Source organism: Lolium rigidum, chromosome 4, assembly GCF_022539505.1.
Source record: "Lolium rigidum isolate FL_2022 chromosome 4, APGP_CSIRO_Lrig_0.1, whole genome shotgun sequence".
NCBI lineage: Eukaryota > Viridiplantae > Streptophyta > Magnoliopsida > Poales > Poaceae > Lolium > Lolium rigidum.
In genome coordinates this window covers 158,158,208-158,172,251 of record NC_061511.1, presented here as the reverse complement: position 1 = coordinate 158,172,251, position 14,044 = coordinate 158,158,208, and the positions used below count along the sequence as shown (strand labels likewise).

The window sequence follows — 14,044 nt, the reverse complement described above, 5'->3', positions numbered from 1 at the left end:
CTAGATTTGGGCCGCGAGTGAGTCCTCGCCCATAGGCAGACAAACAAACGGGATAATACATCGCCGCTTTTGTTACGACTTTCGACGGGTGGATCAAATGAGTCGCGTCCTTGGAGATACCCTAAAACAGTACACACAGTACTCACGTTTATACTACACAAAAAAGAAATTAGACGTCCCATATTTAAAATCTACGAACATTCCTACAGTAGTGTTTTTCTTTTTGGCGCGGCCTATGGGGCTTTTCCAGCGTACACCTGCCTAACCCGCGGGAAAATGCCACGAGAGCTTGGCAACGACGCTTACCACCCGTCCGCCATTAACAATCCCAACCTGCCAATACTACCACCTCCCTTTCGCTCCTCTCGCCACTCCTTTAATTCTACGGAAAAGGCCCCCTCCAACCACCGCCCGCCCGCCCGCCGCGGGACCGACGTGGGCGATGCTCCGGCACCCGCCGTGCTCGTCGCGGCGCCTCCTCCAGACCGTCGACGGCCGCATCCCGGGCATCCCCCCGGCCGACCCCCCGTCCGGCGTCAGCTCCGATGTCGTCGTCATCCTCGCCGCCCTGCTCTGCGCGCTCATCTGCGTCGTCGGCCTCGTCGCCGTCGCCCGCTGCGCGCGCTCCCGCCGCAACTCCACCAACGCCGCCACCAACCACTCCACCACGTCCAGCAGCCCGGCCCACTCCGCGGCGGCCTTCGGCGGCGGCGGGCACACCCACGCCACTCCTACAACTACTACCACAGGCGCGTCGGGGGCCAGCGTGACGACCGCCAGCAAGGGGCTCAAGAAGAAGGCGCTCAAGGCGCTGCCGAAGCTGGCGTACGCGGACGCGGTGGCCGCGGCGGCGGCGGCGAGGGGCGCCGCGGCGGGGGACGCGCAGGACGACGAGGGCATCCTCCCGGAGTGCGCCATCTGCCTGTCGGAGTTCGGCGAGCGGGAGGAGGTGCGCGTCATGCCGCAGTGCGGCCACGGCTTCCACGTCGCCTGCGTCGACACCTGGCTGCGCTCCAACTCCTCCTGCCCCTCCTGCCGCCGCCCCATCGTCCTCGACGACCCCGCGCCGCCCAAGCGCTGCCGCAAGTGCGAGGACTTAATCCTCGAGGCGGCCGTCGCCGCCTCCTCCTCCTCCTCCTCCTCGTCCGCCGCCGGCGGCCGCCGCGGCCGTGGGGGATTCTTGCCGTAGCAGTAGTGGTGGTAGAAAAGCTGTCATGTCCCCTGGCGGGTGGGTCCAGGTCGGCGTGGGTAGTTGAGCTGCTCCTTTCTACCGGTGGCCCACATGTCAGTACTGCTGCAGTGAAGTTTTTCTTCTAAAGCAATCGAAAGGAGAATAATTAGAGCTTTGCGATTCTTTCCTGTACCTTTTTGGGTCCTGCTGCACTTGTACTACTCCAGTCTCTATGGGCGTGGGGGGACATGACATCAGATACACTTCTTGTTGTAAAGAAAAATGTAAAGATTATGACCATGTTAAAACAAAATCCTACTGCTCTACTTAGGGCATGAGCAATGGAGGCAGCTGTCCAACTAGGCTTGGATAAAACTTTTGACATATGTATGCCCTGTTATGATCCCATTAATATGTCTTTCTCTTAAAAGCTGATTTGGTTTTTCTCTTTCTCTCTCACATTTCCACTCAGTTTTTACTTTATGGCTGAAGAGGCTGCCTCCTGATGAAGAGACTGCCTCCCTATCCGAACCTAATTTGGACCACCCGAACCAAGATAAAGCTGCAAGGCAACACCCCTAGAGCTATGCGTTGGCCATGCCCTTATTGGTTGGCCGTTGCTGACAAGACGAAAACAACAATTTACATGTGGATCTGATAAGCCTGCTCCTCCAAAAGTGTACGTGAAACTCGTGTCTGAAGATGTTCGTGGTGCGCAGACATATATATTTTGAAACAAAGGCAAAATAAATAAATAAAGAACTTTGTGTTATCAATCAATTTAAAATAGTGCATAGCTAATTAGAGAAAAATAGATACAAATAGGGTCGAGCCTACCCAAACACCGACACGACATAGTTGCAGCCACTCTTGCCGACCGCATAGATTAGAGATCACAAAAGGACGCCAACCACGCAAACACAACCAACTGTGATCTGCTCCACCAACTAACCGATCTCTCATAACTGCCGAAGAGAAGAAGTCACACTTGTTATGGGAGGAACAGACCCGGGATGCTCCGACAGAGGTGAAAAAGTCTGCATCCACAAGATGATGCGGGAGAAGTAGGAACCGAAACCGTCGACGACCAACGTCAAGAGTAATCGCATTGCCCATTAACACATCGGACACTCAAAGACACCGCATGAACCTTCCGCTGCTCTGCCCCGATCTAATGGTCAACCAAGACCACCACCTTCCGGGGATGTCATCTGAAGTGGATCGAGTATGTATTTCAAAAATTTACATCTACACAAACACCCAGGATCTATACTATGTAGTTGCAGTAACGGGATTCGATCGATATCAACTCACCAAGTAAAGCCGAAGAGCTCGATGAAAATGATGATCCGGGCGATCCCCGCAGCTAAGCGATAGCCCCCAGCCGCGGATATCTCCTCCTTGCTCCAAGAACTGAAAGGATGAATCCTCCAGCGTAGTCCACACATCCGGAGGTACAATCCGCGAGGGCTTCATCGTCCAGGGATAGGTTACCGCAGTGAGTGTTATCCAGCCTTACGGCGTATGTGGATAGCTATAGAGATAGACACGACCAACTAAAGGGCCAGAAGAGACTCCAAGAGAATTGCACACCAATTGAGGTGGGGGCACCTTTGTTTATAGGTGGAAGAGGGGGCACCAACTTCGGGAGGGAGCAGCTGCAACCGCCCTAGGGCACCTAGGGCATGTTGTCGCCCTCCCTTAGGTCGGTGCAGCCAAGGGTGGGTCGGCCACCCTAAACCCTAAGGCCCACCCTCTCGTAGAGGGCAAGGGGAAGGGGCTGGCGCCATGGGGCCTAGCTAGCTGGCCCAAGTGGGCTGGCCTGGCCGGCTCCGTGTGGCTCTAGTGGCCTTCGCCGGCCACCTCCCCTCTCTCTCCACCAGAACTCTTCGTTCTCTTCTTCTAGTGTCCACGGGACACTCTAGATTTCACCGGAACAAGTTTTCACCTATACAAAATATTGTCGGAATGATCCCAGGAATAACTACATATATGTAGTACCCCAAATCACTTATGACATGCTCTTAGTGACTCTGTAAGTCTTTCTCTCTTAGTCAAAAAATCCTCAGAACAATTCCAGATGTTGCCGGCATTATTCCGAACACCTTCTCTCAACCACATTCCATAAATACAACTCTCTTGGCCACACGTTCGGTATAGCCCATTCATGAGTCTGAACACCTTCGGATCAATAACCAATGTTTGGATCTGGACATCCACATTGGCTCCTTTCCATACTCGAAGTTTAGAACTTAAACGAACCTTCCGTGTTGTTATATGTCATTCCCTTTGTTACACAATATGCTGATAACTTGAGGCGAGACTTTGGTATTCCCGTGATCAACTCTTGATCACTATACATGGTATCCTTGGTCCGGTATCAATGCTTGTTTTCTCGTTTTGTGTATATTGATGATGTCATATGATCATTATCAAAGTGCGTGTGCGCATACATGTTACTTAGCATCACAATACCGAAATGGCCCAGTTCATATCTATCCTTTGTCAGGAGGAACGAATCCTAGTCCTTAATCATTAGGTTTTCCACACCTTGAGGGTTAGCTAGTGAGGGTGGATAAGATCAAAGCATACCCTGCAAAGTAAGTCACCATAACATTCTCATGGTAAAAGGATTATTACATAATAAACATTTAAAGATATTTTGCTACTAACCATAAAGAATGTCTCATAGCTTCAGTGCGATTGTTCAGCCAAACAGCCCACCCTCTTTGTTGTTAACATAGTCATGCTCATGATGAGAAAAAAGCTTAATCATCTCACAAAAAAAGAGCTAGTTTTATTAGAGGCATTAGGAACTATTTCTTTCTTGTTTATCTCTCTGCATCTTCTAGTGAGCTTTTTTTCGAACCTCATATTCAAGGAAACGACACTGACTTTACAGCACACCGTCATTTGCCGCACAAAGATATGGAACAGTGAGATCGACGTATCGTGCATTCTGCTGTGAAGAAAGCAAGAATTCGGGGTCACTGATGACTGATGAGGTCGCTATGCCGTGCCAGCCGTGGTGTACATGAGAATGAGACCACGAGAGCATTTGAATGAAGACAGCAAACGGACGGCGCGCACGGGGCAACCATTGGTTCTCCTGTGAACGCTGATCCTGCAATAGGATGCCGCGCACTATGTGTGTGAAGTGGAGCTGACGGGTTGTCCGTTTCAGCGTTAGGTCACCGGGAATGATCGTCCAAAGGAGCGTGTGAGCGCGAGGTTTTTGTCCTCCGTTCATTCTTCATTGGAAAGGGAGCATAGAAAAGAATCGTGGTTGGTCCCAAACCTGCTCCATCTACTTCGTTTATCTCAGCAAAAATACAAAACACTGTTGTTAACTTTTTGAAACAATGTTCACGCAAACACTGATGGGAAGAAGTGTCATCTGCAAGTGATTGCGGTACAGCGCGAAACATATTGCTACACCATTTCTAACTGAACATCATTAATCATCCAACTGCAGCTGTAGAAATTCGAAGTTTCTGAAGTCTGAACCTATCACTAGAATCCAGCACACTACGCACTGCGCAGTACCTGCGAATGCAAGGAAAACACAGTTGCTGCGCGTGTGCCTGAAAAGGAGAACCTGGGAGTGCTCCGGCTTCCCAAGAATCTTCCAAGCACATTCCTAAATCTAGGCTTCCAACCGAGCTCGGGAAATCAATTAAGTATCAGCCTAATCTCGAGAGTTACCACTGAAGCACGTTACAGTATACCTTTTTCGCCTGCTTTGGGCCACGAAAACCACCATGAAAGAAAGACCTCCGTTGGCGATGAGGTGAGGTGCGAGCTCCAGCCGTTGACGGCTGTTGTATTGTGATCCAAATTCATATACTAAAGGGAGGCTAACTTCTGACGAGCGGAGGCCCGTCGCCGGAGGCTTGGGCCGAAGCGTAGGGGGGTGCGGGGGGCTGCCGCCCCCCGCGGTACGGTACGGATCGTTGGCACCGCCTATATATACATCTTGTAAGCCGCCGGCTAGGGTTTATCAGATTATAAGATAACCCACGGCGTTTGTAAACACCTCCCGATATAGTGAAGTTTTGCTGGCTGGCGCCCGTGGTTTTTTCTCCTTCTGTGTTGGAAGGGGTTTTCCACGTTAAATCTTGTGTCCCCTGCGTGTGTTCTTGTTTCGTTCTTCGTTATTTGCTTGTCGCTTTTATAACAAGTGGTACCAGAGCCCGTGTTTCAATCTAGGGTTTTGCGACATGTCTTCCTTGAAGTTCGATCTACCGCAGCTGGATTACACCACGAGATTTTCTCTGTGGCAAGTGAAGATGAGGGCGATACTTACCCAATCTTCCGATCCGGATGAAGCTCTTGATGGATTTGGCAAGAAAGATGCCAAGACCTGGACCGACGATGAAAAGAGGAAAGACCGTAAGGCTTTTTCATTAATTCAGCTTCATCTATCCAACAATATCTTGCAGAAGTGCTGGTTGTGAAATCCAGCAGCGGCGTCGTGGTTGAAACCGGAATCGATCTCGCATGTCCAAAGATCTAACCAAGTAAGATGCACGTGAAGATGAAGTTGTTCTCGCACAAGCTGCAAGAAGGTGCGTCAATGATGAATCACCTATCGATCTTTAAAGAGATCGTTTCTGATTTGCTATCCATGGAGGTAAAATATGATGATGAGGATCTAGCTCTTATACTGTTAGTCTCGTTGCCTAATTCTTTTGCGGATTTTCGAGACACCTTGTTATACAGTCGTGATGAACTAACCCTTGCTGAAGTTTATGAGGCCCTCCAACAGAGGGAAAAGATGAAATCTATGGTGCAGGCAGAGGGTTCGTCATCTAAGGCAGAAGCACTGCAGGTCCGAGGCAGGACCGAGAACAGAAACAACAACTACAACGGAGATAAGAGCAAGACCGACAGAGGTCGCTCAAAGTCCAAGGGACGAGATGGTAAGTTCTGCAAGTATTGTAAGAAAACTAGCCACAATATTGATGATTGCTGGAAGTTGCAGAACAAAGAGAAAAGAAACGGTACTTACAAACCGAAAAACAAATCCGAGGGTGATGGTAAGGCTGCCGTTGTTTCCAAGTGATAATTCCGATGGCGATTGCCTAGTTGTGTTTGCTGGTTGTGTTTCGGTAATGATGAGTGGATCCTTGATTCTCGCATGTTCGTTTCATATTTGCCGTAACAAAGACTGGTTCAGTTCTTATGAGTTTGTGCAGAGTGGAGATGTTGTGCGTATGGGAGATAACAACCCACGTGAGATCGTGGGCATTGGCTCCGTTCAGATCAAGATGCATGATGGCATGACACGCACTCTGACGCATGTGAGACACATACTCGGCATGGCCGTAAATCTGATCTCTCTTAGTACCCTTGATGTTGATGGGTACAAACACTCCGGTTCCCGCGGAGTTCTGAAGATATCAAAAGGTTCTCTCGTTTACATGATTGGTGATATGAATTCTGCAAAGTTATATGTTCTTAGAGGTAGCACTTTATCTGGTATTGCTGCTGCTGTTATTCCTGATGAACCTGGTAAAACTAATCTGTGGCATATGCGTCTTGGACATATGAGTGAACATGGCATGGCAGAATTGCACAGGAGAGACCTGCTAGATGGCTGCAATTTGAGTAAGTTTGAGTTCTGTGAGCACTGCATTTTTGGTAAGCATAAAAGAGTTAAATTCAATGCTTCCGTTCATACCACCAAAGGGATTTTAGATTATGTGCATGCTGATGTGTGGGGACCTTCCCGCAAGACTTCTCTTGGTTGTGCAAATTACATGCTTACTATCATAGATGATTACTCCAGAAAAGTGTGGCCTTTCTTTCTGAAACATAAATCTGATGTGTTTGATGCTTTTAGAAAGTGGAAAGTTATGGTAGAGAAGCAAACAGAAAAGAAAGTTAAATTGCTTTGTACTGACAATGGCATGGAGTTTTGTTCTACTGTTTTCAATGATTATTGCAGCGATGAAGGCATTGTCAGGCACCACACCATCTCATATACTCCTCAGCAGAATGGTGTGGCGGAGAGGATGAACAGAACCATCATCTCCAAGGCTCGCTGCATGTTGTCCAATGCTGGTATGCATAGACGTTTCTGGGCTGAAGCAGCCTCCACCGCTTGTTACTTGATAAACAGGTCACCTTGTATTCCGCTTGATAAGAAAACTCCTATTGAGGTATGGTCTGGTTCACCTGCTGATTATTCACAGTTGAGAGTTTTTCGGTTGCACTCGCCTATGCTCATGTTGATAATGGAAAGCTAGAGCCTAGGGCTGTTAAGTGTGTGTTTCTTGGTTATGGTTCAGGAGTTAAGGCATACAAGTTATGGAATCCTGAAACTAAGAAAGTTTTGCATAGCAGGAATGTAATCTTTAACGAGGCTATCATGTTTTATAAGAGTTTATCTACAGATGTTACTGATGCTGTTGATTTTTCTGATAGTTCTGATGATGAGCAACAGAGGATCAGCGTGCAGGTGGAGCACGTGGAGGAGAAAGAAAATGATGTTGCTGAAAATGATAACACTGTTGTTCAGCACTCACCACCTGTTTTGCAGCAAACAAATAGTTCCATTGCTGCTGATAGACCGAGGCGTAACAAAGGTCCACGTCCTCGTTTAATTGAAGAATGTAATCTTGTTCATCATGCTTTGAGTTGTGCTGAACAGGTGGAGCATGATACTGAACCTGCTACATATACTGAGGCCGTTGCATCCGTTGACCACGTGAAGTGGATTTCTGCTATGCAAGAAGAGATGCAATCGCTTGACAAGAATGGCACATGGGATGTTGTGCCCTTGCCTAAACAAAAAAAGGCTGTCCGCTGTAAGTGGATATTTAAAAGAAAGGAAGGTTTGTCTCCTAGTGAGCCTCCGAGGTTTAAGGCAAGGTTAGTAGCAAAAGGTTTCAGCCAAATTCCAGGTATTGATTATAATGATGTATTCTCTCCGGTTGTGAAGCATAGTTCCATTCGTGCATTCTTTGGTATTGTGGCTATGCGTGATCTTGAGCTTGAGCAGCTAGATGTAAAGACTGTTTTTCTGCATGGTGAGCTTGAGGAGGAGATATACATGGACCAACCTGAAGGTTTTGTTGTGCCTGGTAAGGAGGATCTTGTCTGCAAGTTGAAGAGGTCCCTTTATGGTCTGAAACAGTCTCCAAGACAGTGGTACAAAAGGTTTGATTCATTTATGCTTGCACATGAGTTTAAGAGATCTAAGTATGATAGTTGTGTCTATATCAAGTTTGTTAATGGATCACCAATATACTTGCTGTTATATGTTGATGATATGTTGATTGCTGCCAAGAGCAAGAAAGAGATCACTATTTTGAAAGCACAATTAAGTAGTGAGTTTGAGATGAAGGATCTTGGTGCTGCTAAGAAAATACTAGGTATGGAAATTACAAGAGACAGAAAATCTAGTGTGTTATTTCTTAGTCAGCAAAATTACATTCAGAAAGTTCTTCATCGTTTTAATATGCATGATGCAAAGTCTGTTAGTACACCAATTGCTTCTCACTTTAAATTGTCAGCATTGCAATGTCCTAGTACTGATGAAGATATTGAGTACATGTCTCGAGTTCCATATTCTAATGCTGTTGGTTCCTTGATGTATGCCATGGTTTGTTCTCGTCCTGATTTATCATATGCTATGAGTTTGGTCAGTCGATACCTTGGTGATCCTGGTAAAGGACATTGGAGAGCTGTTCAGTGGATTTTCAGGTACCTTCGTGGCACATCCAAAGCTTGCTTGAAGTTTGGTAAGACCGGTGAGGGACTCGTAGGCTATGTGGATTCAGATTTTGCTACCGATTTGGATAAGAGAAGATCCCTCACAGGTTATGTGTTCACTGTTGGTGAATGTGCTGTGAGTTGGAAGGCAACGTTACAATCTGTTGTTGCCCAATCTACGACCGAAACAGAATATATAACAATTAATGAAGCTGGCAAAGAGTCTGTTTGGTTGAAAGGTTTGTATGCTGAGTTTTGTGGAGATGATTCTTGCATTAACTTGTTTTCTGATAGTCAAAGTGCAATATACCTTACTAAAGATCAAATGTTCCATGAGAGGACAAAGCACATTGATATAAAGTACCATTATATTCGCGACATTGTTGCTCAAGGTAAACTGAAGGTATGCAAGATAAGTACTCATGATAATCCTGCTGATATGATGACAAAGCCGGTTCCTCGTTTCCAAGTTTGAGATTTGCTCGAGCTTGGTTGGTATAACTGTTTAGCCCAAGTGGCCGTTGGCGCCAGCAAGTGTTTTTCCCTTTGTTTGTTCAGGAGATTGTTGAAGTTCATGCTACAAGATGAAATTTGTCTCAAGGTGGAGTTTGTTGTATTGTGATCCAAATTCATATACTAAAGGGAGGCTAACTTCTGACGAGCGGAGCGAGGCCCGTCGCCGGAGGCTTGGGCCGAAACGTAGGGGGGTGCGGGGGGCGGCAGCCCCCCGCGGTACGGTACGGATCGTTGGCACCGCCTATATATACATCTTGTAAGCCGCCGGCTAGGGTTTATCAGATTATAAGATAACCCACGGCGTTTGTAAACACCTCCCGATATAGTGAAGTTTTGCTGGCTGGCGTCCGTGGTTTTTTCTCCTTCTGTGTTGGAAGGGGTTTTCCACGTTAAATCTTGTGTCCCCTGCGTATGTTCTTGTTTCGTTCTTCGTTATTTGCTTGTCGCTTTTATAACAATGGCGATAGTGGCGAGGTCTTGCGCGCGTGACCATCTCAAGGGTGTACGGTGTGTCGGTGTTCAAAGTACCGAGCCAGGAGGACTTGTTGTGTGTCTCCCTAATTTCGGACACCCACTTGCGGATCGACCTGCGGGACGTCAGGTGCTTCAGGTCCTAGCGCGGCCGCTTCCTGCTGACCACGACGACGCCGTCGTCACCGGAGCTCGGCGTCGAGAGAGCTCGATCGAACACTTACCCCCACTGCAAGTGTAGCTACCGTTAGAAACAACTAGCACGTGCTCCTGCTCCATTTGATCGATGCGACAACCGGCAATGACGACCAAGCTGCTGGCTTGCTAGAAGCTAGCGATGACCACCATCAGCTGGCTAGTACAACGTCTACATGCAAGCTTAGAAGTAAGATCGAGTGAATTGGCGAGATGGATAAATGAATGCGAGCCCCGCTTTTCCACGCTGGCAGCCCCGGTGATATACGCTACTCAAATGGATCAGTTTTGTGAAATAGTTTCGAGTAGAGTTCATTTTATGAAATAGTTTGTCGTTTTCGCCTGTTTGCGAGGGCTCCCATGCTATATCTTACTAGAGGAATTGTTGATGGCGAGGACGCCGAGCAGAATGCGCTGGATATGTGTTCTCCTCCCCCGTCTCTGCCAAACCGGCAGCTACGACGCAAATGACATCGCCGTTCATGTGGGATATGGCGGCTTCCCCTCTGGTGCTACCATGTCTCTCGGTTGCCAAAGCCACAAGCCACTGCTCGGAAGGCAAATGGCAAGGCAGTCGGACTGCTGTGTCGATGCGGAGACGGTGAGATTAAGGTACCAAAGCTGAGTCATTCCACAGAGAGAGCAGAGAGACAAGAGGTGGATAAGGTGAATTGGTGGAATAATGGGAGAACCGTGTACGCATCCAACAAGCTTGATCTCAGCTTGTCCAAACAGCACGCGTGCACTTCTTAGAACTTGGGAAAGAGAATCGCAAATTTCAACCCAGCATATTTTGTTCTCAAAAATCTTGACAAGACAAACAACCTGTTAGAATATGTTTTCAGTTTTTATATTGTATGTACCGTATCCGGTACAATCTCTTTGTAATCTCCCTGTAACAAACTCTGTACGTTTTCCAATACTATAAACACGTAACCGAGGCCGAGGCAAAGGCACTCGTTCTACCCAGATTGCTAACATGGTATCAGAGCTGCCCTCTTCCCAGACCTAGCTGCCGCCGCCGCCGCTGTTCCAGCCGCCGCCGCTGTTCCAGCCGCCGCCGTGTGCCGCCACAACCCAAACAAAACCGCGCCGTCACTGCAGTCCTCTGCTGCCGTCACCGCGCCTCCACGATCAACCCAAGAAACCCAGACAAACACAAGCCATCGCCGCCGCCGCTGCTCCTCAGCCGCCGCCGCCACCGCCAGACACGACACAAGTCGTCGCCACCGCCCCTGTTCCTCAAGCTGCCGCCGCTACCGCCACACGGACAACCCGCCGCTACATCAGCTCTCGCTGTCGCCGCCGGACTACTACAACCCTAAACCTAGATCGGTTTTTGTGATCATCCTGTTCATCAACAGCCATGAGTGCGTCTAGTTCGTCGGGGATGTCGAGCTCTGCTCTTGCCGCTGCCCTGGGGGCTCCTCCCGCCCAACAACTGACGCGCAACAACTTTTTGCTGTGGAAAGCTCTTGTCCTCCCGGCCTTCCGTGGTGCCAATGTGATGGCTCTTCTCGATGGATCGGATCAAGCGCCTGCAAGAATCATTGAAGTTGAGGATTCAGAGAAGAACAAGTCCAAAGTTCCCAATCCTGCATACATAGAGTGGATGGCCAGAGACCAACAGGTTCTCCGTTTCCTCCTCAACACCTTGTCGCCGGAGATCCTTTCCCATCTGCTTGACGTCACCTCCACTGCCGAGGCCTGGACTGCCATTGGAGCTATGTTCAAAACTGCCTCCCGCACTAAGGCACAGCACCTGCGAGGCGAACTCAATGACACTAAGAAACTCTCCCTGACAGCGGACCAATATTACACCAAGATGAGGGGTTTTGCATCTGAATTGTCTGCTCTTGGGAAACCGGTTGAAGATGATGAACTTCTCGGCTATCTGTTGCATGGACTAGACAAAGGAGAGTACAATGCCCTCATCACCACAGTCAATGGAAATCCGGGTACATCACTAGAGGAGTTCTATGAGCAGCTGAGCTCTTATGACATGCGCAACGGGGTTGAAGAGAATGGCTCGTTTGTCTCTTCTGCAAATCTGGCTCGACGTGGTGATCAACGTCCTCGTGCCCGTACACCCCCGCCCCGCGGTCGCACTCCTCCACCACCTCGGACTCGCAGCCCAGACCGCGGTCCATACCGTGGCGGTGGATACAGAGATGACGACAGAACCTGGCGCAGAGATGATGGTCGCGGAAACTGGCGTCGTGATGATCGTCGAGGTGATCGCAGAGATGATCGCCGTGACAGAAACAGAGATGATGGTGGTGGTTACCGTCGGACAGATGGACGTCGTTCAGACCGCGTCCCTACTCCATATGTTGACACTGAGTGCCAAATCTGTAAAAAGCATGGCCATCCTGCAAATGCTTGTTGGTGGCGTTATTCTGATGACAAGAAGGACAGAGATGATGGTGACAAAGGAGCAAACCTTGCGTCATATGGTGTTGACACAAACTGGTATACTGATACAGGAGCCACTGATCATATTACTAGTGAACTGAACAAGCTTCTCATCGCCAACAAGTATCATGGCCAAGATCAAGTCCGCACCGCCGAAGGCACAGTATGCACATTAGTCATATTGGTAATTCAGTTTTGCGCACTCCTCATGGTTCCTTTGATCTAAACAACATTCTTCATGTTCCTAATGCATCTAAAAATCTTTTATCAGTCCATCGCTTTACCCTTGATAATCATGTCTTTATTGAGTTTCATCCTTTCTTTTTCTTAATCAAGGACCAAGCAACTCGAAGAACTCTGTTTAGGGGCCCCTGTTGGGGTGGTCTCTATCCCTTGGTGCCCATGTTTCATGAGACCGCCAAGCACGCCTTCATCACAATAAAGCCATCATCATCCACATGGCATCGCCGCTTAGGACATCCATCTTCATTCGTGGTTCAACAAGTTCTTAGGAGAAATAAAATAGCTTACACCCCAGAGAGTACCCCATATGTTTGTGACTCTTGTCAGTTGGCCAAGAGCCATCAGTTACCATATCCCACTTCTTCTAGTGTTTCCACTGCTCCCTTGGAGCAAGTGTTTTCTGATGTATGGGGCCCTGCTCCTCTCTCTGTGGGAAAACATGCATACTATGTAAGCTTTATCGATGATTTTAGTAAATTCACATGGATCTATTTGCTCAAGAAGCGTTCTGATGTTTATCAAGCTTTTCTTAACTATCAGCAATTTGTTGAGCGCAAGTTTGATAGGAAAATTGTTACTATGCAAACAGATTGGGGAGGTGAATATGAGAAACTGAACGGTTTCTTTCAGAAGGTTGGCATTACACATCATGTCTCTTGCCCTCATGCACATCAACAAAATGGTTCAGCTGAAAGAAAACATCGTCATATAGTTGAAGTTGGTCTTGCTTTACTTGCAAATGCATCCATGCCACTAAAATTCTGGGATGAAGCTTTTATAACTGCCACCTTTCTCATAAATTTGCTCCCTAGCAAAGTGCTCAACTTTGAAACCCCCACTGAACGCCTTCTTCATATCACACCCAACTACGATGCCCTTAGAACTTTTGGATGTGCCTGTTGGCCTAATCTTCGTCCTTACAATAAACGAAAACTTGCTTTTCGTTCCAAACGATGTGTTTTCCTTGGCTATAGTCCTCTTCACAAAGGTGTAAAGTGTCTAGATATCTCTACAGGTCGCATATACATCTCCCGCGATGTTGTCTTTGATGAAAACGTCTTTCCGTTTGCATCCCTCCATCCAAATGCCGGTGCCCTTCTTAAAAAGGAGATTCTTCTCCTTCCATCTTCCTCTTCTCATGAGAGTGCTCAAAATTGTACTGCCCATATTGTACCTATTGTGTCTACTACTAATGTGCTGCAGGAAACTACACATATTGAAGAAAACAGCAGTCAAAACAGTGAAGGAAATGGGCCAGAATCTGTTGATGACCATCAGACGCAAAACGACGAAACCAGCACAGAACACGAGGTG

The 14,044-nt window shown here is 47.9% G+C and overlaps 1 protein-coding gene across 1 annotated transcript; it reads left to right on the top strand.

Moving 5' to 3' along the window:
* The first annotated feature begins 434 nt into the window (after positions 1-434).
* Positions 435-1,363, top strand: LOC124648966 (RING-H2 finger protein ATL8-like). Its single transcript, XM_047188649.1, has one exon. It carries the CDS (start codon positions 443-445, stop codon positions 1,187-1,189), a length of 747 nt encoding a protein of 248 aa, XP_047044605.1. The 5' UTR covers positions 435-442; the 3' UTR covers positions 1,190-1,363.
* The last annotated feature ends 12,681 nt before the right edge of the window (positions 1,364-14,044 follow it).

Bases quoted from the DNA above. Each gene is read 5' to 3' on its own strand.
- LOC124648966 (XM_047188649.1), top strand. From the start codon at position 443: ATGCTCCGGCACCCGCCGTGCTCGTCGCGGCGCCTCCTCCAGACCGTC.